Source organism: Odontesthes bonariensis, chromosome 6, assembly GCF_027942865.1.
Source record: "Odontesthes bonariensis isolate fOdoBon6 chromosome 6, fOdoBon6.hap1, whole genome shotgun sequence".
NCBI classification, from domain to species: domain Eukaryota; kingdom Metazoa; phylum Chordata; class Actinopteri; order Atheriniformes; family Atherinopsidae; genus Odontesthes; species Odontesthes bonariensis.
In genome coordinates this window covers 37,344,576-37,370,004 of record NC_134511.1, presented here as the reverse complement: position 1 = coordinate 37,370,004, position 25,429 = coordinate 37,344,576, and the positions used below count along the sequence as shown (strand labels likewise).

The 25,429-nt window shown below is 42.2% G+C and overlaps 2 protein-coding genes across 4 annotated transcripts; both read left to right on the top strand.

The window, feature by feature from the left end:
- The first annotated feature begins 94 nt into the window (after positions 1–94).
- Positions 95–9,237, top strand: LOC142382614 (dynamin-1-like protein). Of its 3 annotated transcripts, none has more exons than XM_075468673.1 (18): positions 95–416; positions 933–1,056; positions 1,351–1,492; positions 1,750–1,788; positions 2,002–2,048; positions 2,147–2,218; positions 2,308–2,394; positions 2,576–2,738; positions 3,190–3,310; positions 3,389–3,727; positions 6,004–6,124; positions 6,248–6,403; positions 6,507–6,596; positions 6,702–6,800; positions 6,990–7,106; positions 7,197–7,306; positions 7,449–7,608; positions 7,700–9,237. In XM_075468673.1, the coding sequence occupies exons 2-18, from the start codon at positions 955–957 to the stop codon at positions 7,754–7,756; spliced, it is 2,022 nt and encodes a 673-aa protein (XP_075324788.1). In that variant the 5' UTR covers positions 95–416; positions 933–954; the 3' UTR covers positions 7,757–9,237. The 3 variants fall into 3 exon arrangements, with proteins under 3 accessions (XP_075324788.1, XP_075324787.1, XP_075324789.1); XM_075468672.1 differs by having other exon boundaries at positions 930–1,056; XM_075468674.1 differs by lacking the exon at positions 1,750–1,788 and having other exon boundaries at positions 930–1,056.
- Positions 9,238–10,254: 1,017 nt separating this feature from the next.
- Positions 10,255–24,733, top strand: disp3 (dispatched RND transporter family member 3). Its single transcript, XM_075468671.1, has 22 exons — positions 10,255–10,311; positions 10,547–10,648; positions 15,530–16,512; positions 16,592–16,811; positions 16,954–17,090; positions 17,207–17,341; positions 18,619–18,779; positions 18,950–19,089; positions 19,203–19,294; positions 19,417–19,581; positions 19,874–20,035; positions 20,126–20,272; positions 20,356–20,492; positions 20,595–20,764; positions 20,863–20,993; positions 21,285–21,469; positions 21,712–21,838; positions 22,172–22,317; positions 22,408–22,567; positions 22,689–22,802; positions 22,901–23,073; positions 23,261–24,733. Exons 3-22 carry the CDS (start codon positions 15,531–15,533, stop codon positions 23,615–23,617), a joined length of 4,041 nt encoding a protein of 1,346 aa, XP_075324786.1. The 5' UTR covers positions 10,255–10,311; positions 10,547–10,648; position 15,530; the 3' UTR covers positions 23,618–24,733.
- The last annotated feature ends 696 nt before the right edge of the window (positions 24,734–25,429 follow it).

The window sequence follows — 25,429 nt, the reverse complement described above, 5'->3', positions numbered from 1 at the left end:
ATCTTTCCTTCTGTGTTGTGCGGATCTTTTAGGTTTAAACGAAAAGTGATGACAAAACTGTTGAAGGTTATCTTGGGAAGAGTTTTATTAATCGAATGGCATCAAATTTATTTATTGAAATAAAGCATTGAGAAATCCGAAGGGACGCTTTAATTAGGCGGACTTCAAACCGGGACCATGGACACATCAACCAATTAGCCATCGGAAGAACCCATGACTCGTATTTTCTGACCAATCAGATCGAAGGAGAATAATAAGGTACCGCCTCTGAGAATGACAGACCCGTCTATGGGTTTTTACTGCTAATTTTGTCTACTAGATCGGGTAAAATGTGGTGTTTTTGACAATACCTTTACTACCGAGTATGAGGAACAGACAAGTTGGATAAGGGAGGATTTTTGCTGAACATTGGCAAGGTCGGTATGAAACCTCGGCTGTTTAGGCGCTAAACTAGCCTTAGCACAAAGCTTGCATCTCTCACTTCCTGCCTTTAGCCAACTGACGTTAGCCGATAATATCGAGTCCTTCGGCCTGTGCTGCTAAAATGTGTTGTCACGTTACGTATACGAGGGGTCATTGTCGTTTCTGATATCAAATATCTAATTTTCATTTTCAGATCTTACGCTTAGTTAGTGAGCTATGTGGGAGCAAGTGTTTGATCAGGGGTTTGGGGCGTTACACCCCTCTCATCAGGACCACTTCTCTCCTTTGAGAAGCAGCACTGTTTTTAAAGGGAAATAATCTTCTATTTCGTTTTTTATGTATTTTTCAACTACACACGCACTTGTGCAACACAGCTTTGACTAAATCTGCTTATTTTAGAAATCGGCCAACTTCAATCTCATGGGACAGTATTTTCTCAGCGTTTGATCCGTGTAGTAGGCTGAGTTACTTTTTCTGCTACATTCTTGTGTATTTTACCAATTTAGTAGGAGTGACCAGCCCTTGGGGAAGATGGAGACTCTGATTCCCACCATCAACCGGCTGCAGGAGGTGTTTCTGACTGTGGGGGCAGAGATCATTCAGCTACCACAGATAGTTGTGGTTGGGTCACAGGTAAGTCAGGGAGAAACAAAGCAAAACACATAGAATTTAATAAAGATGATACCTTATGTTTTGTCTTTACCCTTGCCCCTACCTCACTGAATGCTGTAACTGAAACTTAAGAAATCTCTATTGCAGAAAGTATACACTGTGTTGATTGTATTCTTTAGGAGCATATTTATACAGTACCAAACACTGATATGAGAAACCTTGCGGATGATCATATCTGGGCTGAATTGCTCTCATTGAGACGGATGTGCGTGTTTTTTCTTTGCTCTACGTTGCTCTCATTGTGTGCCATAACAGAGCAGTGGGAAAAGCTCTGTGTTGGAGAGCCTGGTCGGACGGGATTTCTTGCCTCGGGGATCAGGAATAGTCACGAGACGACCCCTGGTGTTGCAGCTTGTTAATGTTGCTCCTCTGCGGGAGAGACTTGGGACTGAGAACGGTATCCACAAATCGAGCTCTTTGTTATTTTTTTTGTTTTATACAATTTTAGATACTTTAAACACACAGTCGAGTTTTGGAAGTTAAAATATGCAGAAATCGGCAAACTAAAGAGAGACATTAGATTTGTTATTTCTGGAGAACTGCTTGGAATTGTTTATGCGTATTTATAGTTATTTATTATAGATGCTTGGTTTCTCTTCTAACATGCAGTCTTCCTCCTCCTCCTCCTTCTTTTTCTTCTTCATTACTTTTTAGGAAGTGGTGTTAAACAAAATGCACAAAACAGCCACCCAGGTCTCTGTATATTTGATCTGCATGGAGTTATCTTTGTTCAGACTCATCTGTTCTTTACCGAACCCTCTCTCTCATTTTGTTTGTTCCAATTTGATTTGTCTTGCATGGTTTAAGTAGTGCATAATGTAATCTTTTGAGCTCACATGGTCCCCTAGCTCAGATTTTTTCCATCGTTCTCTACGAAAGAACTTACATTCACTCTTGTTGGTTCAGGTGTCAAAGCTGAAGAATGGGGAACATTCTTGCACTGCAAAAACCAGGTATGTTTTTCATGGAGATTCTAATTCTATACATGCTTCTTTTGTTGTGTTTTATATCCTGAGCAAGGTGATGTGTTCTTCTCTCACTTGTTTGACAGATTTTCACAGATTTTCTTGAAATCCGTCGTGAGATTGAAGCAGAGACTGAACGCAGTTCAGGCGACAACAAGGTGAGACGAATGATCTCATGTCAGTTTACTAAGTTTAGCTATTTACATCTTGTAAATATTTCTTTTATTTCTTCTTGAATCTTTTCCAGGGAATCAGTCCTGAGCCCATATATTTGAAGATTTTTTCCCCCAACGTCCTTAATCTCACTCTGGTTGATTTGCCTGGAATTACCAAGGTTAGAAAAGAAACAGCCACTTGCCCGTGATGCAGATTTTTGTCTCGTTTCCGCACACATAGTGAGACTAAAACCCCACCAGTGCTGATTGAATATCTGTAATCATCACAGATTCACTGCAGCCCTGCAGTGTCTTTATGCCTGTTACTGTAACACTGCCCGTGCGTTGTTTTCACCTCAGGTTCCTGTTGGGGATCAGCCAGAGGACATTGAGGCTCAAGTGCAAGAGATGATCTTGTATTTCATCTCCAATCCAAACTCTCTCATCCTTGCAGTGTCCCCTGCCAACTCGGACTTGGCCACCTCTGATGCACTGAAATTGGCTCGTGAGGTTGATCCAGATGGTATGACATTTTGTGCACAGGCGACTGTTTTTCTCAACTTTCATTTTAAATTTGCCACCTTTCTGCTGGCGGTTATTACATAACAAGCCTCAGATTTGAATGCGCTTAAAATAAAATGAATTATACTCGTGTTATTTAGAGTTAACAGTCACTTTCAAAACTCTTTTTGTAGTCATGGTGCAGTTTCAGAAGATAAATGCTTCGATGAGACATTGTATTGATGTTACAACTTCTTTGATAATTGTCTGGAAGGTTGGCAGAAAGGCAAAGCGATGTCTGCTGTGATTAGTGATGGTGCTCAAGGATTCCTGTTTCTGAGCCCAAATCTTCCCCCTGATCGTTTTACAACCTGTCCTGCCAGAGAAATGTAACTTGTTTGTATTTTGTTGTGTCCTTCTGTGTTTTTTTCCTGGTGATAACAATCTGTGAATACTTTGTTTGTGTCTGTCAGGTCGTCGGACGCTACTGGTAGTCAGTAAACTGGACCTCATGGATGCAGGCACGGATGCACTGGAAGTCCTTCTGGGTCGAGTCATTCCTGTCAAGCTTGGGATTATCGGGGTTGTTAACAGGTTTGAAAATATAAACTTATGTTTGGTGATGTCCTTGTTATCCTGATACTTAACTCCCACTATTTTTGCTTCTTCCAGGAGCCAGCATGACATCAATACCCAAAAGAGCCTGGAGGATTCCATGAGGGACGAGCAGGCCTTTTTGCAACGCCACTACCCGTCACTTGCATCCCGTGCTGGCTCACGCTATCTGGCCAAAACTCTGAGTAGACTGCTCATGCACCACATCCGAGACTGCCTGCCTGACCTAAAAACCCGAGTGACTGTGTTGAGTACCCAGTACCAGGCGAGGCTCAACGACTATGGTCAGCCGGTGGAGGACCACAGCGCCACTCTGCTGCAGATTGTCACCAAGTTTGCTAGTGATTATTGCAACACCATAGAGGGAACAGCCAGGCACATACAAACATCAGAGCTGTGAGTACACCCCAGTCTTATAATATAATATTTAAACAAATGTTTGAATGAGCTATATCTGTGTTGTTTTACTGAATTGTCTCAGATTTCTCGGCCTGTTTAAATCTATAACTTAGCATTCAATTCAAATGTTTATTTTATTGGTTTTTGGAATATACTTGGTCATTTTAAATTCGACATGCGTTGGTTCTCTCCAGGTACTCCAGCTTCCTCCTACAGTCCAAAAATCATGCTTGTTAGGTTAATTAGGGATTTAAATTGACCCTAGGAGTGAGTGCAAGCGTGCACGGTTGTTTGTCCCTGTGTCGGCCCAGCGATGGATAAATAAAGACCACTAGTGAAAAAGAGAGAAAGAAAATGGATGGATTGAAACCTGTTGCAACATCTTAAAGCTGCAGTCTGCAACTCTTTTTCAAGCATAATGCCTGGAACTGTCCGGGGATTCTGAAAGTAGTACATTAAATACCCCAATACAAAAAAAAATGAGTTCTCTAGGTCCCCTATATGTCCCGCTAGGTCCCTCCAAAGCCAGCAGGTTTGTTTACAAAATTGCAGACCGGACCGGTAAAAGGTAACCAATCAGGTTCACGAGCTGGGCTCTGCTGCCTGTCAATCACCGATTGTGCACGCGCGATACAAGGTAGGCTCGTCCCCACGCTTATTTATCTGGACTATTGAACTTCATTACAGGCTAGTCTACTTACTGTGTCTTCCATGATCGCAAATGACAGGTGAGTTGATGAATGAGGAGTCGTGTAAGCGCATCTGGCGTGCACGTCTACGTGCACGAGTTCTCATGTGTTTTGATGGGGCGGGACAGGAAGTTGAATAACTTTTTATTTTTCGGTTAAAAAATAAGCATTTCTTGCATTTTGCGACTACGGAGGTCACCGTTTTCAACTTCAAGCGTTCTGATAGATCATGTAAACTCTTAAAATGCCAAAAAGTAGGACTTTACGTATGACAACAACAAATCCTGCAGACTGCAGCTTTAAACCTGAATTACTTTAAAGCGCAACAGGTCAGTAATATAGTTGGGTATAAAAAGAGACACTGACTATGTCAGAAATAAACACCACTGCGTGAAATGCTGTTTTGGCAAGTGCTACAACAACTTAATAGCATTTCACAATATAGTTGCAAAGAATTTGGACATTTGATACTGATTGTTAGGCCCTAGATGCAGTTCTGCCATAGAAATCAGGACACTAGCTCAGGAACTTTTCTGAAAACGGTTGTCACAGTGAGTGACTGCAGTTCATTGTATCCACAAATGCAAAATATAACTTTGCACCATGCAAAGAAAACACAAATGTCAGCAAGATTCAGAAACACTTCCACCTTCCCTGGGCCCAAGTCCTTTTCATGATAGACTGAAGTGAAGTGGGAATAACATTTTTAATTATTTTTGCAAATCATTGACACTGTGTCCTCTGGCCTAAGGAGGAGAAGGACTGCTTTGCTTGTTGGAAGCACATCGATCAAAAACCAGCATTAATGATGGTATGCGGGTGTATTTGTGCACATGTTATTGATAGATGGCACATCTGTGAAGGCGTCATTAATACTAAACAACATATTCAGGTTTCAGAGCATCATACCACCATTTGTGTCTTCTTTTCATGGAAGGCCTAGTTTATTTCAGCAAAACAATTCTGCGCAAATTAAAACTGCACAATACTGATGGAAAAAGAAAGAATGTTATTCAGAGTATTAAGACGCGGCCTTGAACTACGGAGCTGCTGAAAGCTTGTATCAACCAACAATGGGAAGAGATTTTGCTTTCCAAATTACAGAAGTCGTCCCTGATGTTGATGAAATTTAAACAAGAGGTGATGCAGCACACTGGTAAACATGCCTCTGTTCCTCTAGCTATTATGAAGTTTGTTGCATCAAATTCAAATGAAAATTTGATTGCACTTTGCTTTAATGTACATTGTACAATGTGTGCCAACTTATGTTTTGGGCTGTGGCGTTGTATAAGTAATTCACCAGTTTTTGCACAAGTCAGCGTTTTACCTACCATGGTGCACAGTGTTGTTAATGTGTTGTCCTCAGGGTAATCTAAGTGTAATTTGAATTTGTATCAGCATCTCCTGTTGGCACCTTCTTCTCCCCATCACCCTTACCACCCAGCGATTAATTCATTTGAAAATGTTTGAGCAAATATTGACCTTTTTTGGTTGACTGCATTTAATTTGGGCTCAATTAGCATAGCTGACACTCAGCACTGAGAAACCGCATTAGTGTCACAGCTGAACCTGTCTCCTCTGCAGCTGTGGTGGTGCTCGGATCTGTTACATATTCCATGAGACTTTTGGCCGCACCCTGCAGTCTATCGACCCCCTGGGAGGACTGACTGATCTGGATATCCTCACCGCCATCCGCAATGCCACGGTGAGCTTCTCACTTCAATTTGGGTGATATTTATTGTTGTCAAGGCGACTCATTTTGATTGAGGCAAGTAAGTGACAGAGCTGGTGTGCGTGTATGTCTTTGCATATGTGATTCGCCCCGCAGGGCCCACGGCCAGCTCTTTTTGTGCCTGAGGTGTCCTTTGAGTTGCTGGTGAAGCGGCAGATTAAGCGCCTGGAGGAGCCCAGTCTGCGCTGTGTGGAGCTGGTTCATGAAGAGCTGCAGAGGATCATCCAGCACTGCTCCTCATTCAGCACACAGGTTAGCCAAGAGGTGGTGATACACGTCAAGGGTTTGTTAAAAAGTAGCACTGCGTTAAAATGACAGTGCCGCGCTGAAGTCTTTTTACCTTTTGTGTTTTCAGGAGCTTCTGCGATTCCCCAAACTGCATGATTCCATTGTGGAAGTAGTGACTGGATTACTGAGGAAGCGCTTGCCAATTACTAATGAAATGGTAATCCACAGCTTTGATAAGATCATCTGTCAAATTAATTATAATTACCAACAACCAAGTCCTATTAAGTATCTGGGGTATTTTCTCTGCTGTTTTTTGCTTTAGGTGCACAATTTAGTTGCAATCGAGCTTGCCTACATCAACACAAAACATCCGGACTTTACAGATGCAGCGCAGGTCTCAGCATCTGTCAACAGTCAGCAGGTAGCTTATTTTTTTCATTTGTTTCCTGCAGCAAATTCTTATCTTTCATTTCGCCAGAGTGAACAGCAGAAGTTGTAAAGCCTGAAGGAGATTGATTCACAACCAAACACTGCAACAATTTAAGTGGAACTCCAGGTTCAGCTAAAATTGCTCTCCCCACTCGGACTTACTTGGATTCCTTGCTTTCAGGCTGAAGCCCTCGATGGAGGAAAACACTGGAAAAATGAGAAGGTTGCAGAAGAAAAGACTCCAGCCACAGGCTTTGGCAGCCCCAGCAAAGGCCAGGCCATTAACCTCCTTGACACAGTGAGTGTTGGGATCAATATAAAAACAAAAAACTTAGGAATTGAATTAAGTAGAGACTGCCAGAGTTTTCCTTTGCACCTTCTCTGCCAGGCAGTGCCCGCATCTCGCAAGCTGAGTGCGAGGGAGCAGAGGGACTGTGAAGTCATCCAGCGTCTCATCAAGTGTTACTTCCTCATTGTCCGCAAAGGCATCCAAGACAGGTTTGATTTGACTGGAACAAATCCAGAGCGCCAGAGGGCCCGCCCCCAGTAATTTATTAACGGCGGTTTTAGTGATAGTCATTTTCCGGCTTTTGGAAACTTTCTTGTGTGTGTGTGTGTGTGTGCGCGTGTGTGTTTGCAGTGTGCCCAAGACAGTGATGCATTTCCTGGTGAACCATGTGAAGGAACATCTGCAGAGCGAGCTGGTGGGTCAGCTCTACAAGCAGGCACTACTGAAGGAGCTGCTCATCGAGTCACAGGACACAGCACAGCAGCGAACTGAGGTTGCTCAAATGCTCGAGGTAAAACTGGAGGATTTTATCTGATCACGAACAGGGAGTTCTGTCTCTCCACAATTTTAAGGCCTCTCTGCTTTTTGTGTCTGTTTTTTAGGCACTTAAAAAAGCGAATAACATCATCTCTGAGATCCGAGAGACCCATCTGTGGTAGCCAGAGGAATCAAACAAGGCCCTTTGTCAGAGGACAGCTTTGAGAGCATGAGAGTGTATGTGAGTTTACTGTAGAGAACGTGTGTGTGGCAGTACCACGGTTTTCTCACGGACCAGTGATCATAGCACATTTAGATCAACTTTTTCTCGTCAACTGTTGCCCTTTTGAGCACAATGGGGCTGTTGCATCTCACTGTGAATGTTGTTTAGAGAAAAGATTAATCAACACCTAGGCCAAAAGTGTTGTTGCAAAGTAGAAAATGTGAAAGACGCAGCCGCGAACAAAATCTTCCATCGTCTTAGGAAATGGTCTTTGAGTTATAAGATTTTTGCTGTAAATGTGAAACTACTGTATATCATGTGGATTATTTAAGCGCTTTTTCAGGGTGTTTTCAATCAAAATGTCTTCACACTGTACTGCTCAAGATGTTCCAAAAAACGGGCTTCCTCTGAGCCTCTTTCAGCAGGTGCTAAAGTCTTAATGGATTCTGTTTCAACTTTAATCTCCTTTGTCGCAGCAGAGATTTTTGCAGGAATAAAGTAAAAATCCGACTCTGTCTGTGCTAACTGCAAAGCAACACTGAAGACAAAGTGTAGTCATTTTCAGAGATCCCTGGATGACTACAGATTGCTTTTCCGGCTCTGTAGTGCTAATAATTCTCAGGTTTATTTTCCAGAGTCACTTTTACATATCTCCCCATTTGTACTACACCTCGATGTGCATCCATTACCAAGGGCCGAGGACCAGACATTCCCTCCTGGCATTTCGCTGTTTGTCTGAGATATTTGAAAGGCTCGCTTTGAGATGAACAACTATCGTTGATCTATGTATGATAACATGGAATTGGGGAATTCTTAGGGTTGTTTGATTTCAGCCCCAGATCATCCACTTATTTCAGATGTTAAAGGTAGAAACACTTTCTCATGTTGTCCCTCTTAAACCATATGGACAAACTGCCCCCAAGAATGATAAACTCCAAGTAGGTGCTTCCTGCATGCAGTTTTGTTTTACATTCTTAATTGTTAACGAACATTTGAACTTATCCCGAGCCATTTGCTTCTGCGCCTGTCATAGTCAAGTTGTCGTGTTGCTTGATGTGTAAAATTCCCCATTTTTATTTTTCATTTGGTGTCCCTGGCTTTCCAGTAGGCAGAGTCCCCCCTCAATCCGAATCGCTTCCTTTAACCAGAATGAGGCGTTATCTTTAGAATTAGGCTTTCTCAGGAAGACCTGTTATTACGGGACCATCTAATGTCTTCTGTCCTCAGTGCGTTTGTCTTTCTGAAAACCCTGTTCAAGGTTGCATGTGGGTGTTCGGTATGCCTGTGGAAATGAATGCACTGTATATTTTGTATTCTTTAAATGTATATTATATTGTGTCTACTGCCTCTGAGTTCTTGCCTGCCAATATTTGTGATACTTGTTTGTTGAATCAAGTCTGTTGGGTTCTGAGAGACTCAATTAAACTTTAACAAAAGACACTGTGCAGTCAAGAGTGTTTTTGTGTTTTAAAAAATCTGTGCCTGCAACCATTGATCGATATTCATAAATTCTGTCTTTCACCCACAGTGGTGCAACAACAGATGTGATTAGACTCACTTTATTTTATCACAAGTCTGCGTGGGTCAGATCGGCCTTTCACGGTCCCACTGTTAGGATGAAGTCGTTATGGGGATTAACGCACTAAAACACAAGTTGTCAGTGTCACAAGAACCAGTGTCCAAATCACTGATTTATTTGTGTTCTTCTCCACACTGCACCATCTGCTGCAGAAATAGTAAAATCTCACTTCAGAGTTATCCGCTCCCTTTAGAAGATGGAGTATTACCATTTGAGTTTAAGGCAATCCAAGTTAAACGTGAACAGAGATTGAAAGCTGAGGTGATGGATGTGTAACAGAAGGAGTGAGGGAGGGCGCTACAGTCAGGGAAAATATATAAATAATCTTTTGGCACAGAAAAGCAAACGTGGCGAGTCAAATCAGTGCTGAATTTACAGCCCCCACAATGTTATTAGTGTTGCTGCAGACACAGCAGTCAAAAAGCATTTACAACAGAGAATCTGATGGAACAGTTTAATTTAATCTGATGTGAGAGCCAAAAATGAAAATGAGCCACAATCTAATGAACTCATATCAGGTTATTATTTTAAATTGCCTGCACTTTTTCTCCTACTGTAGCCAGTTATTCTGATCACCCTCTTATAACACACCCCACCAACTGAGACTGGACTAGACCATACCAACTCCAACATGATGGGAGGGGGCTTCGCTGCAGGATTGAAACAACTGCATCATTTTGATCATCTAAAACCAAATGAATGATGACTGATTCCCTATGAGTTGATATTTCTGTGAAGGTATAAAATCCCTCTTGGTGCCTCAGCTTGTCATCAGTGGTGCCCAGAGGTTTTTGAGCTGCGTTCCCCTCCTTGTGTTTCGCACACTATTGAGTCAGTCAGCAGAACAGGCTGAACAAAGCCACGGGAAAGAGGGAGAGAGAGGAGAGCTTCTGGGAAGACATGTCTCTCACTGACTCTGTCGCCTCGACAACCGGGTAAGAAAGGAGGGGAGGGAGACACTGAGGGAGAGAAAAGACTGGGGGGCATAAAAGAAGAGGAAACAACACAAAATGAACTGCTGAGATTAGAGGATTCCTGCAGAGTGAGGAAGGAAAGTGGATTTTTTCTGTATCATTTTCTTGTGAGGGCTCCCAGGGTTTGTCCCTCTCCTGATGACTTATTAACTATGACAGTAAAGCAGTAACTGATTATTTGTTTCTCTCATATCAGTGCATGGAGCAGATGAAACTAAGGAGCACAAGTTGAGCACAATAAAAGTGGACCAAGCAGGCCTTAACGCTCCACCTGTAATTCTCATTTCATCAGCTTCAGGTAAGTCTTTCCTCAGTGCTGCAGACATTTGCTCTGATCAGGGTGTTTTTTGTTTTTGGCTCTCTGAGTGATGAAATATGCTGATAACTGAGGGTATTCCATCATCTACAAAATGAAAGTCCACAAATTCATCCAAGAATCAGAAGAAGTTAGAAAAAATAGGTCTGTTATTTGGTCACTGGGTTTTTATGCTGTCAAGAGGAGGAAATATCAACACTTTCAGTATAGTTCGAGGCTTGTTCCCCTCATCTTATTCAGGAGTCACAGAAATTAAATGCTACATTATCAACATGCTTCGCTCACTGTGCATCAGGTCTAGCTCTTCTCCCCATGTAAGCAAGAATTAATCGACAAAAAGATAAATGAACACCTCTTTCAGATGCAGTTAGATCTTGAGAGTTTGACTTGAACCATAGATTCATAGTGCAGAAAAAATATCAGATACATCCTTCATAAACATCACGCTGGGCACTCATGCATAAGAAATATATTCATAGAGCACTGGTGGTGGAATCAATGCCCCTTTAAATGAGATGCTATTCTGGCTGAGTTTACATCAGGCTCAGTGTGTGGGGCATGAGGCTGTATGTGATATCCATATTGAATGAGATGAAGGGGAGATAAACTCACCCTCAAGGTGGAGGGGGTTATTTTTAGCTGCTGTCAATAGCAAAGGTTACAAATCTTTCACCTTTGTAGGAAAGGTAGAGAAATGGCAGCAACACTGAAGGGTGGAAAAGTGTGACCTCGATAGCCAATGGAGGGCTGACAAAAATGCTCAGAGAAACAGCCATGGGTCAAGGGTTCAGTCTCCCAGGAGACTCACCTCACCTACACTACCTAAATGTGTAGGTGAGGTGAGTCTCCTGGCAGACTGAGGAGGATTATGTAGAGGAGGATTATAACACTAACGCTTGACTTACCTGTTTTTATTCATTGTGTTTATGTTTTGTGCTGGACTGAAGCTTTTAGTCATCACGTATATAAAGATTTGGTTTTAATCACTTGTTACAACAGTTTTGGGGCAAAACAATTGTACATTTCATATCAATAGTAGTAGAAAAGATAAAGGGTACGGACCAGATGCTTAGCCATCAACAAGCTTCCAGCAGAACTTTGACCCCTCTTCCTGACAGAGTTTATTTAAATATTTTTGGTTTCCTGATACTGACCTGACCTTTAAACATAGTATGCATATTTATTAAGAGATTTAGAAGAGCAAACTTCTTTAAAATTCTTTATCCAGTCCACCACCCGATTTTATTTGTGCTTGGGCTCATTGTCCTGTTGGAAAACCAAAATGTGTCCAGGTTTCAAATGTCAAGCTGATGGTTAGAGGGTTATGCTGAATAATGTCGGCATAATGAGGTCCCTCTGGAAGCAAAACAGACCCAAAGCATGACGCTACCACTGCCATGCCTCACCTTAGTGGGCCATGCAGTGTTGAATGCCTCACCTTTACTCTTGCAAACACAATCTACCAAAATCTAATCATTGTAGCCAAACAACTCAATCTTTCTTTGATAAAACTTTTTTTATATCCAGAACCCTTATTCATTTCCTTTGTGGTGGTCAGATGAAAACTTTAAGTGACCTTGAAGTTGGATAAGGGGATCATTTCTTGACCAGCAGTCCACAGCGATATAAAACATGGTCGACTGTAGACCGTGAAACTGTTCCATCTGCCTCCTGCCTCCCTCATGGGATTGGAAATGTTATTTTATTGCTTCTGACCATCCAAGCCTGTTTCCTCTAAGCTAATGGTGATAGTTTTGGTCCTCTTTGAGAACTTGACAAAGTGACTACAACACCAGTAGTTTTTACTTTTGTGCAAATATTGGTACTAATAATGTTAGATTCTGCAGCTATTTGGAAATGTCTCCAAAAGACCTCCCTGACTTATGTAAAAGTACAAAGCCCTGTCTCAGATTGCAACTGATCTCTGTGACCCTTCTTATTATACTGTGTATTAATCGATTAATTTTGCACACTTTATCCTTAGCTTTCAAGCAGGTATGTTAACTCTTGACCATGTGTTCATTCATGCCAACAGTTCAAGGAAATAAACATCACAATTCGGCTCACTGAGGGTATATATATATACATTTGTCAAGGACTGCGCTTACTGTAAAAATATGGTCTAGTGAGATTTATGGTTCAACAGTCGATTAGTTTATATCTCGCTGAACACGACACCTGAGACAGCCAAAGCACCGCTCCATTCTGAACAACACGACCCATCAAACAAGGCTGCCATTCTTTTACCAAGCAGATAGGTGGACTATGATCACCTGAGCTAATAAATAAAGGCACAGAGAAAGTTCCCAACTAAGTCCAACAAGAGTGCAGCAAGGTACCCATTCACACACCATACATTGTACAAGAGCAGGTTCAGTTTTCACCAGATTAATACAAGATTTCATATCACAGAACCTGCACACAGATTCATTTCAGCCCTCTTTCTGCTTTTATCCATTTCTCTTTTTAAGCATGTAACTGCTTTACAGACAAAAAGAAAAAAAAACACATTGCTTTGCTTATATGAATATTTTTTTCCAATAAATGCAGGATGCCAAATTACACTCTATTTTAATCCACACCTGCACAGGGTTTAAATCGAGCCTGATCTCGTAATCTGTGCAGAAAAATAGCAATTTTGAACAATTCTAGGGGCTTGTAAACACATCAGTTATACCAGGTTCTGCACAGCTTGCAGTGCTTCACAGCTGTAATAATCATTGTGCGTGAGGTGTAATATTCTTGAATGTGAGGAAGCATCAGCCTCATCAAGAGGAGAAGAAAGGATGTGTCCCCAAGGCTGTGCATCGCTTTAGTTTTCTCTTCTCCTCTGTATCTGCATGCTGTTTATTGCAAAATGCATGTAGATTTATGAGGATTAACACAGAGCTGTTCCTTAATGACTAATTAGCATCAAATCTGCCCATCAGTCCCTGCTAAATTCCTTGTTTTGTCAGATTTCACATCTGCACCACCAGTCTATTTTGATGTTTAAGTGGGTACAGGAATACAGCAGCAAATATATACCCGTAGTCCTCTCATCTAGTTTTTCTTCCGTTATTAAATGGCAGAAAAGCACGAGTCCTTTCACAGATCTTTGTGTTGCAGGTTGGTTATTTGTATGGCTAATGACTGTGGTGCGTTTGTTTGTGTGTGTGTATGTGTGTATATATATTATCTCCAGCCATTGGCCATTTTCTCTCCTCCCCTCTTTCCTTTCCACTCCTCAAATCATATTGCTGCACTTGTCTGTGAGCCTTTCGTCTTGTGGTGATGAGAGTATCATCAAAATGAGGCAGAGATGAAACAGAACTGGATTAAGAAATGTAATTCCCAAAATCTGCAGCTGTGTTCAGTTTTATTGGCTGTATATAAAAAAAATCGGTCAAATAATTTCACATGGACAAAAAGAGCATTGAAGTGCAGCGTTGCAAAAAATTTGAAAAACCTTGATGGTTGCAGATATCCACTGATATTGTTCCTAGAACTGCAGCCAGCTAATAGACTTTTTTATGTTATAGGTGTTGGTAATAATAATTGAAAATAACATGGATGGGTAATTGAATGTTATCACACTTTGAAAGCTAATGAATCAGTGTAGCTTGAGTGTGCTGCTATCCTGACCTGAGCTCTGGGATTAGATACTAATGCTTAAAACCATTTTTTGTTTTGACTGAAAAATAGAGAAAAAACTACGAGAATATTAGATCTGGTATAGAACTTTTTCTTTTTAACTCCAAAGGATGTAACAGGAAATAATTCAGAAATAACGCATACTATTTCCAAGTATGGTGGACATTTGACATTAAAGGCAGTCTTTTAATGATGTGCTCATTACACACATACATGAGCAGCTCCTTCATCAGTGAACTGCAGTGTGACCACAATGACCACACTAGGTTACTTTCTGCTGAAAACATGAGTACATTTTCAGCTTTAAAAGTGTAAACCTTACTAACGTGTGAGAGAACAAACTAAAATTCCATAAAACAACAACCCTGAAAACTTATTTTAATCTTCAGGGTTTGCCTCTGAGGAGTCTCTACTTTCTATCTGGAGAACTCTTTATCATTTTTAAGGTATTGATTAAACAGTAGAAATTGCAAATTCATTTTACATGACAGATTTTTACTTCAGCTATAAAGCAGCTGTCTAATCACGATCCAGTGTCTTACCTGGCCGACCTTAAAGCTCTGCTCTAAAGAGACTAGATAAAATGCTGCAGTTTAAACACTCCATGGCCCATGAATGCAAACTGTCAGCAGTATCCTGCACATAGAAGAATAGAAAAAAAGTGGCATCTATCGACAATTAGCGTCTATGTCTGCCTATCACAGAAGGTAAAACTGATCTTATTCTGCAACTCTAATATCCCACTCACTCTTCTTGTCAGTAATTAGACAAGTGAGATGATTTATTTTGGTTTATATTTATTTATTTTCCTTTGTGTAGACAGCCACTGGTGGACTGTCTCCAGGTGATAATGGCTGACAGAGAGCGGGGAAAAAAAGATTCACAGCTTTTAGCCTGTCTCACACCAAGCTCTTGTGAGCTGCATCTTAAAGCAGGAACCAGCCAGACATTTTCTGTTAGAAGCCCTTGAAACCCCCCTCCTTTTAATTTTCTCCATATGAGCTTGTCAATGGAGGGCCTTTGTCAACAGCTGCTTGAGGACAGACTTAATTCTCTCCTGCCCTTGCTTGCTCTGTACAACTTTGGAAGTCACCCTGTCCTTCGTTTTGTCTGTTTGTGTCAACTGCTGGTAGGTCAAACATCTATTTCGTGCATGAGTTTCATTTGCCCGAGAGGAGTAAAAGCAGAGCTTTAAGTGTGTAATGCTCAAGTGTTGTAATGTGTCGCCAGCATGGATGTGGAGGATGAGCCGCTGCTGTTTCACACCGGCTGGAGTTGTGAGGAGGAGGAGGAGGAAGAAGAGCAGGCGGATGGAGAGGCACACGCAGCAAGACAGAGTTGTTGCTCTGGGACTGCTGGAGTTTGCGGGATTTGGAGGGCAGTGGGGTGGGTTTACACAAAGCCTTGGGCCAGTGGAGTAGTTTTAGGGGTAGCCTTCCTGATGCCATGTGCCCTGTTTGCCTACATGTTGCTCTACTGCCCCCCTCTGGACATAGACCTTTCCTACAGTGCCTTTGAGGTTCACAGTCACTTCTCAGCTGAGCGCTTTGATGCCCTCACTATAGCTGTAAAGACTCAGCTCGGGTCCTGGGACAGACGTAGGCGTGACATAGATGATATCGAGTCTGAGGCACTGCAGAAACTTTTGCTGGAGAGGCTGGGCAGAAAGGGAGAGTGCAACAGCACAGACAGTGGGGGCATGAGATCCTCTACTCGTCAAAACAGCACTTTACCTCCTGGAGATAACAAGAGGAGAGGAGCTGCAGCACATGGAAGTACAAGGACAGAGCCTGATTTGAGCCAGGAGGGAAGAAGGAAGCACAATAGCACAAATCCCAGAGCAGAAGAGGAGAGATTATGGGATAGGAATTTCACTTTTTCACTCACTAGGAAGCGCAGGTATGCCCCCAATTACTACATGCAGAGCCAGGCTCTTTGGAGGATTGAGTTGGTGTTTGTGGCTCAGGGGCGAGGCGATCCCAACATCTTCACCCCAGAGCGCCTGCAGACGATTCACAACGTTGAGCGTCTGCTCATGCAGCACCCACAGTTTCATCAGTTCTGCTGGAAACCCCTGGAAATATTGAGGGATCTGCCACTCGGTCCATCTTACTGCTCCCCACCCAGCTCACTCCTGTCTTACCTGTACCCCAGCGAGAGAGGAGGGAAGATATACTATGATGGCATGGGCCCAGACCTTGCTGATATTCATGGTAGGTCAACAGACATCAAAAGTCTTCCTGTGGCGATCAAACCTAAATGTGCTGATTTGACTTGTATGCTGCCTTGCAGGTTCTTTGAGTCTGGCCATCACCCACCCACAGTTTTACTGGTATGTGGATGAGAGTCTGTCCCCCGAGCATCTCTCGTCCTCTCTCCTACGCAGTGAGATCCACTTTGGTGCTCCGCTGCCATCCTACTACTCCCTCCAGGACCGAGTGGATGAGCAGAGAACTCGCTTCAAAAACTTTGTGGTTCAGTACGCAGATATACTATCCAAGCAATCTACCAGGTCAGACACATTGTCAGCCCTCTATTACAATTAAATCTTATTCCTTATAGGTGCCTACATAGCATCATTACAGTCATAGAAGTAGCAGTTGCTGCACTTTGTTGCATAGTGTAATGTTCTTTATCTGCATCCTATGTGTTAGTCAGGTGAAGGTGCTGTATGGGGGAACAGAGCTATTTGACGATGAAGTGAGACACACCTTCTATAATGATATGATGTTGGCAGTCATCAGTGGAGCCTGCATCACTGTACTTGTCTACATCCTCACCTCCTTTTCTGGTACAGCTTACCTTTAATTTATTTTGCTGACACTGGTGTTTACAGATTTTTTGAAGTATCAGAGTGAGTTTGGATACACATGAATGCTCAAATGCTCCCTTCCTTTCTCTTTTAAGTCTTTCTAACATTCTTCGGACTCGCTGGCATCGGACTGAGCTGTTTGATGGCTCTTTTCTTCTACCACGTAGTCTTTGGAGTGAGATACCTGGGCATTCTCAACGGAGTCGCAGCATTTGTTATTATTGGTATTGGTAAGTTATTAAAAGCACTTTTCAGCACTTATTTAATTTTGTTGTGGAGATTAAGAAAATAAGTTTTATGTTACTCTCCAATATGATATAATATAATAATATAATATATAGATATGAAGCTGACACCAGTGAATTTTCCTAGTTAAGCATTAGGACAGGACTCCAAGGAAACTAACCTGACTTTGTCTAAAAGTTTAAACATTCACCTGCCAGCACCTTCTTAAATCTTATTTGTTTAAACCATAAAAAAATGTAATGGATAGATGGATGGATTCGAGATGGTTAAAAATTGTACACTTATGGTTTTTCTGATTTGGTCAAAGGTGGACTTTGTCTTCAAAGTTTGTCAGTTTCTCATTAAAATTAGTTGATGAAAAATCATGTGAAAATGCAGGAGTTTTTAGTTTTAGAGATAAAATATCATCTAACTTCTACAGTTGTTTACTTTCACGTAGATTCATGTATTAATAATGTTCTTATATGAATCTTCAGAATGGAGCTTCAACTCTGATGGAATGTCATGGAAAATGTCAGTTTTCTCTCTATAAATGAACTAATCATTTGTGTAGACTTTTACAAACATCTTGGTATTTTAATGACAAACATCATATATATAAACATTTTGCATCTTTTGCAAAAGAAATTGAATTTGTTAATTGATTAGCAACTAAAGCTACAAGATAAATGTCATGGAGTAAAAGTAAAATATTTACCTTTGAGATGTATCAGATTAGAAGAAGAAAGTGTCACGAAAAGAAAATACTTATGTAATTTGGTACCTTAGATGGACTTGTGAGTATCTTGTCCTGGCATATTGTCATCTGTGAGGAAAGACTGCAGGAGGAAAATGCACCAGGCAAAGAAATAGTATGTAACATAATGCCCCGTAAAACCACCATATGACATGTTCTGTGCTGGAATGTGGCTTCCCTATGGTGCCTAATTGGTTTGGCCTCATAATTGTTCAAGTCCAGCAGACCAGAAGTCATTTAGCCTAAGCATACCTCCTCGAGTCCTGGTGCTGAAACGGAAACAAGTCTGTAACTTGCCCAGATACAGGTCACCACATGTTTTCCAAAGTTGGTCTGAATATGACTAAACATACTAATTCTAAGCTCAAACTTGCCTGTTCCAACCAAATCAACAAAAACTTAGCCTAAACTGCTTAAACTGGGTAGAAAACAGCTGACACTACATTTGTGTTTCTTACAGAGCCTGGCTAATTCCACTCTATTAATAATTGTATGTTCTTTTCTTTTCAACTCTTGATTTCTCAGGGGTGGACGATGTATTTGTGTTCATCAGCACCTTCAGACAGGCCTCTCATCTGCATCAGCCACAGGAGCGAATGATTTATACAATTAAAACAGCTGGCAGGGCTACATTCCTCACCTCCTTCACAACTGCAGCTGCTTATGCCGCTAACACCTTCTCTCAGGTAATAATGGAAGACAAACACAGCGTATAGGCTCTATACAGGAAGTGTAATTGACACCTTCATAGAAGTCATAGAAGTGCCTCTCTCAGCAGACAGCAATTTTCACGCGATAAGCACAAATTCAGTGTTTCAAGGTCTTTTACACTATGCTACATTTAACTGACACTTAGATCCCAGCCGTGCATGACTTTGGCCTATTCATGGCCCTCATTGTCAGCTGCTGTTGGCTTTGGGTGTCTGTCCTGATGCCAGCTGCCCTGTGTATCTGGAGTCAGCATGTGGAGCATCATGAACATGCCTGGTTGAACTGGTGAGCTGTTATTTCCTTACTTTTTGTATGTTTTTTGAGCATTCCGAGCAACATCCTGGTTGAGATGTAATCCCTCCAGATTTCTCTCACCCTAAACTCTTGTACCTCCGAAGCGTGAAATTGTTTTCGGGCCTGTCAGCGAGCCACAGCCCTTTGTCAGATGAGGATGATGATGTGGCACTTCTTTCTGTGGAGATGGAGCCAGGTGAGATTATTTTCTCCTTGCACTGAATGGACGACGGGGGGAGAACTGGAAGGGAAATTAGCCTGTGCTGTAAAATGCAGGTGTTCAGGCACCACTAAGGCCCTTCCCTTTGTCTCGGCCAGGCTCCTGTGACACAGACGGCGATACAGCTATTCTGTTCCTGTCAGTGGAGACACCTTTGTCCCCTCAAGGGCAGCAGCATGTGGGTGTGGTGAGCACTAAACTCCAGTGGGCCCTGAAGCACTTAGTGGCTGAGCCAGCAGTGAAGCAACGAAAAGCTGTTCTAGGTGAGGTCAACATATGCTCACTATGATTTCCCCACAGCTGGGATCATTTTACACCCATGTAAACTGAATATTATCAGGGTAAAATGATTTAATTTGTCCCTTTCAGATACTGTGTGCAGGGCTGTGTGGTTTAGACATAAGTGTAACTTCTCATATCTTCTTGTGTATTTAAGAAATGGTGTAAAATCCACATGAAGCATTCACAGACACTCTCTGTCCCTCAGGTGCTTTATCTACTCCCATCACAACCTCCTCTCTACTATTGTTTATCATTATCTCCCTGACAACCCAGGTATCTTTCTCCTGGTTCTTCTCTTATCTGCTGGCTGCTGCTGTCTCCTGAGGCCAGCCTCTCACGCGCCTCTTCTATTCCGCCAAAACACAAACCTCCAGACCCTGCTGGCTCTGCGGAGTAACCTCAGTGGCCAAGGCATATCCTGTCCCATGTGCTCAGGTGAGGCTGCAGTGGTACGAGAAACACACGTAACACATTTAACCTAAAAAACACGAGGCAAATAACTTGAAGGCAGGTTTTATCCTGCAGGTGTGTTCATGGAAAAACCCCATCCGTTGTACACCCACACTTCCTCATCGGGTTTAAGGTTTTCCACACATCAGCACAACCCAAGCACAACAACCTCAACTGGTTCTCAGAGCTCAGTAAAGCCAAACTCAAGCACCAATCAAACAGGTAAATCACCAGCACATAAGAATCCTCCTTCTCCTTATTCAAAAAACCATGTCATGGCTACTTTGTTTTGTATTTGTTTCCAGGCTCCTTGCTCACAGTGTACATATCAAAGTTGGATCATGGAGCCTCTACAGCAATTTACCGTTTCTCACTCAACACCAGCATCCCATCCCCTTGGAAAATGAGCAGCACAGAGCATGAGGAGGTGTCATCTTTCCAGGTTAGGGAGCAGAAGAAGTCAAGTTAATGATTTATATTATAATTAGTTCTGTGACATGTGGCACCAAAGGAGCTTGAAACTAATCATGTTTTATCTAAATAGGCTTTTCGCCAGCCCCACACCAATTACACCACCAGAATGTCAGTGTGTGTTTCCCGTGTGTACCGGCCGTACCCCAGCTGGATGATCACTTCCAGCTCATGTGAGCCCCGTCATGGTTGGACGCCAGAGTTTTCCTTTTATGTAGCAGCATCTATTCAGCAGAACAGCAGGTGAAACGATAGTGGGGGAAAAAACTAATGCTGAAGTATAGAGTATCACGTGGCTTCAGTGGCAAATCTGTCATTTTAATTTACCCATCTCCCCTCAGGAGGCTATACTTTGCTCAGTGCCGCCTGAGACCTCATCCCAGCCGAGTGTGTGCCAACCCACCTGGTTGTGGCTTCAGCTCTGGGCCTAATGGACCTTCACAGGGAACCTTTTATGCCCCTCTTCCCAATGGTGAGCAAGCAAGGTTCTATGTCAGACAGCATTGTTACCATAACAATGGTTTTTTAGCCTGTCGGGAAAACCGTTTTCACTCTGCATGCATCACACTAACAGTATCTTTTTTTTTAATGCCATTTAATCTTACATAGAGTGTTTCAAACAAAGAGAATGCTTTGTTATGACAGCTTCTTCAAGTGGCATTTTGTGAACCCACTGGAGGTGTAGATATTTATACTGGTAGATATTTTTACTCTGTATAAGCAAACAAAGCTCAGAGGTTTTCCTCTTGTTCTATTTTCAAAGATCCCTCATCTGCTGCCAAAACAAAACTCTCTAAAACGTCTGGCTTCAACCCATGCAGTGGCAGTATGTGTGGCCACCCAGCGGTGCGTCCTCTGGTCGACACTGGGGCCATGGTTTTTGTTGTGTTTGGGATCCTGGGAGTCAACAGAACTGTGCATAAGGACAATCATGTAATTGGAGACATGGTGAGGTTCACCTGCGTCACGTACATCAAGATACTGCATGATTTGAACCCCTTATTGCCTGTGATTCGATATGATGTATTTGATTGGGTGAGAGGATGGATGTTGCTCGAAGTGGAAAGTGCTTTCGGTAGTGAAAAAAACTTGAGAGGCAACAAATAAGTGCAGTGCGTTTATCATTTCATCAACTGAATTTTTAATCGACTGTCTTGTTGTGTTAACATGTTGTTTAATTTTCTCTAAAGGGTAGCATCATATTGGATCCTGACTTTGACATTTTCCAGGAAATGGGGCATCTTTGCAAAATCTGCAAAGCTGTTGGCGCAAACAGACAACTTGTGAAGCCAGGAGGAGCTCAGTGCTTGCCTTCAGGTAACACTGACTACAGGAATTTAGCAGACGGAAGCAAAAAGAATGAGATTCTCAAAAGCATCAATTGCCAAGCAGCAAATTTTAATACGCTGTCAATAAAATATTTGACTGTAGAAAGCATCTGATGACTTTAGTTTTGGGTCTGAAAAGTTGAATGTATTTGCTGCTATTGTTTTTTTGTTTGGTTTATAGAACATGACAGTAGTTAAAAACTGTTTAACAACTACAGAGATGTAGCACTGAAATGAAAGAGGGCTAAAAAGCCTAAAAATCTCATAAATAATGAGGAAAAAGTGCTTACAAGGGTAACTGTCTTGCTTTTGTTCCTTTCAGGCAACAAACTGTCTTCTGTTCTGCCTCTGCTCCATCCTGAGTGCCACTCTCTGCCTGAGCCCAACCTGCTCCCAGGGCAGCTCTCCCATGGAGCAGTGGGAATGCACGGAGGCAAGGTCCGCTGGCTGTCCATGGCCTTTGAATCTGTGAGTCCCTTCATCTTTCAGCTTTTCATCCACGTGCATCAAAAGCTATTCATCCAGCCATCCCTAATGCTCGACTTCTCCTCTCCCAAGACTACATACAAGGGGAAATCCTCCTTCCAGACCTATTCTGACTTCCTTCAGTGGGAGAACTTCATCCAGGAGCAACTTGCCAGCCTCCCACAGTCCTCTGCTCTGCAGCGAGGTTTCCAGACATGCGAGCACTGGAAACAGATCTTCATGGAAATCATAGGCAAGTAAAAGGGTGGCATGTATGTCAAATTAAGTTTTGTTTCCTGAAAATTAAGGAGGGGATTAGTTCGTAAGAGGGAGTGAGTAAGTGAATAGTTCTGATGAGATCTGATGGTTTGTAGGTGTGGAGAGTGCCCTCTGGAGTCTTCTGCTGTCTCTGGCCATCTGTGTGGCAGCTGTGTCTGTGTTTACCGCACATCCTCTGCTCCTGCTACCGGTGCTCATAACCATTATAGGTAATGAAAAGATGAAATGAGGGAGATGAAAAATGCACATCCAAGTGTGGTTGTGTTGTGTATTGTTGTATTCAGGTCTAGGTTTTCATTTTCAACAGGGGTGATCTGTTTGGTCGTGGCTGTCATGTATTGGCTGGGATGGGAGATGGGAGCAGTGGAGGCGATTTCTCTGTCAATACTTGTTGGATCTTCAGTGGATTACTGTCTACATTTGGTGGAGGGATACCTGCTGGCAGGAGAGACCATTCCCCCTACATCTGGTCTAAACTTAGTATGGGAGTGTAACTTTCTCTCACAATGTTTTTTTGCCTATCAAATATTTTGAATTTGGATTCAAAAGACAAAAAAAGAATGCCTTAAAGTCTCATGAATAGATAATACTAATGAAGCGTGAATGTTTGTGGTCCATTAACATGTTTTTCTTTATATCAACACTTTAATCTCTGTTTTGTTTGCAGGAGCCTTCAGCTGAGAGGCAGAGACGAACTCTGGAGGCAGTGAACCATGTGGGCGTTGCCATAGTGTCTAGTGCCGTTACAACAGCAATCTCCACAGTCCCTCTTTTCTTCTGTGTCATTGTGCCTTTTGCAAAGTTCGGCCAGATCGTTGCCATTAACACGGCCGTCTCCATTTTCTTTACCCTGACGGTGACGGTGGCCATGTTGGCCTGCATGGCCCCTGCCCGCTTCAGCAGACACCCTGGCGCTGTGCTAAAGGCCAGCCTGGCAGTGATGGTAGCTGCAGCCTTGGGAGCAGCTCTATGCTGGGTGGGAGGACAAATAGGCGCAGCGGCCTGGCAATTAGTCAGCACATAAAACACTGCTGTCCGTCACCTCACACTGATGTCGCACAGAGGAGGTTCTCTGTATGCAAACTATGAGAACCATTCAGGAGGATTATCAGATCAGTAAGTCATCTTGTACTTCATAGCACAAAGATGTCATAACAGTATCCATTTTTTCCACTTGTATTGATCAGTGGGTTGTAAGCATTAGGGAGGAAATCCTCACCTGATGGATATCTCATCTAAATTATAGCCTAGCGTATGTGACTCAGGAGTGGGATGACCTTTCTGTATTGACATGATGATTCAGTTTTTGTTTTCTTAAATTTGGTTTTGCCTTGAGCCTCATTGATTGAGTAATCACTGGGATACAATGGCTGAGTCATAGTTTTCATCAGTGTAACTTATTGAGTCGTGCAGAGCTGCTGCCTGTTCTGTGATCTGTTGTCGTGAACGCTGACAGGACACAGTGCTCTGATGTCTGTGACAATTTAGAGCTGCCGGTTCACACAATTTCTCGGTCACCTTGTGAAACATGTTTGTTTTAATACTTTGTGTTCTCTTAAATGTGCGCTGAATGGGATTTTTCCAGCCATCACAGGTTTTGATGTTCCTCTGCAGCTGTTATAAAAATTGTATGAACCAAATTTTTACTGCTTTGTTAAATGTGAAGTGTTGTCTAAATGTTTCAGTATGCTGCTCTCACTCATTTTGAACTGAACTCCTGGATGCTGCCGGCACTCGTGTGCTTCTAAAACCTGTGAATGTCACTTCTTTGCACAAGTTAAAATCTTTTTCCTGATCTCTAAAGGTTAAAAGCAGATCTTTAACTGCTGCAAGGTCTCTATTTTTGTAATCACCACAAATTGAAAGAGACCTCTTGTCACCTCCTCAGGTGTACCCTCTACTGCACTTAAAAGCTCTCACTGTAACCTGCTCTGCTCTCACAGAATTCAGAGCACCACTTGAACACCCATCAACGGCAGCTTCAGTCTACCCAGCAGTGAAGGTGAGGGCCATTTGTCAAACATTTAGCATAATAATGGTTAGGGAGAGGGGCATACACAGTGCTGACAAGAGCAGTACATTTTCTGTTTTGTATACGTGTGTTCATTGTGAATATCAAATAAAGCAGGTGCAGTAAGTAGTTGGTTATTTTTTCTCTTGTGAAGTCTCAGCACAGATTTAGTCTGCATTGTTATGTAACGAAGCAGCTGAGTGGGATGAAGAGCTGTCACTGTTTGCTTACACTCGCATAATAACTAGTGTCCCATCTTTGAGTGGCTATCAACTATTCATATGAAACGTCTCACATTCAACTGCGAACTGAAGTGCATAAATGTTTTATGTTGGTAATTAAACTAAAGGAAGTGATAATGTTATTCAGACAGTATGATTTCTGCTCATAATAATGGAAACTGTGAGAAACCCCTTGGCGGAGTATTGTCATTAAACAACCTGAAGCAATAGGATTGTACTGCAGCAGAAAAAGAAGTGATTAAGTGACAGTTAGTATTTCAGATGATTATTCGAATAAATTGAGTACTTTTTTGAAACAGTATTGCTTCCTGTATAGACTTAAAAAACAAAAAACAATAGTACATATAGCTTTTGTGTAAAGAAAATGGCAACGTACCTGCATTTTTCAGGAATCCTCATTGATTATTTAGGAACATGAAATATGTCTAAAATCCTTTTAAAGCAAATTCACTCAAACTATCTCACCCAGGCTGCAGCCTTGTTACAGCAGTTTTTTTGCAGTACAATGAGTTGGGGTCCCAAACTCAGCCGTTTCGGCAGTTGTCTGTGCTGCTCTGTTTTTTTATGAAAATGCACAACCGCA

What these genes read in the sequence shown, in the direction of transcription:
- LOC142382614 (XM_075468673.1), top strand. Translation starts at nt 955, where the DNA reads ATGGAGACTCTGATTCCCACCATCAACCGGCTGCAGGAGGTGTTTCTG. An exon ending in TCTTGCACTGCAAAAACCAG is followed by an intron (nt 2,049 to 2,146) that starts GTATGTTTTTCA and finishes CTTGTTTGACAG; the next exon opens with ATTTTCACAGATTTTCTTGA. An exon ending in TCGTGAGGTTGATCCAGATG is followed by an intron (nt 2,739 to 3,189) that starts GTATGACATTTT and finishes TGTGTCTGTCAG; the next exon opens with GTCGTCGGACGCTACTGGTA.
- disp3 (XM_075468671.1), top strand. Translation starts at nt 15,531, where the DNA reads ATGGATGTGGAGGATGAGCCGCTGCTGTTTCACACCGGCTGGAGTTGT. An exon ending in CCGCTAACACCTTCTCTCAG is followed by an intron (nt 18,780 to 18,949) that starts GTAATAATGGAA and finishes ACTGACACTTAG; the next exon opens with ATCCCAGCCGTGCATGACTT. An exon ending in CTCAAGCACCAATCAAACAG is followed by an intron (nt 20,273 to 20,355) that starts GTAAATCACCAG and finishes ATTTGTTTCCAG; the next exon opens with GCTCCTTGCTCACAGTGTAC.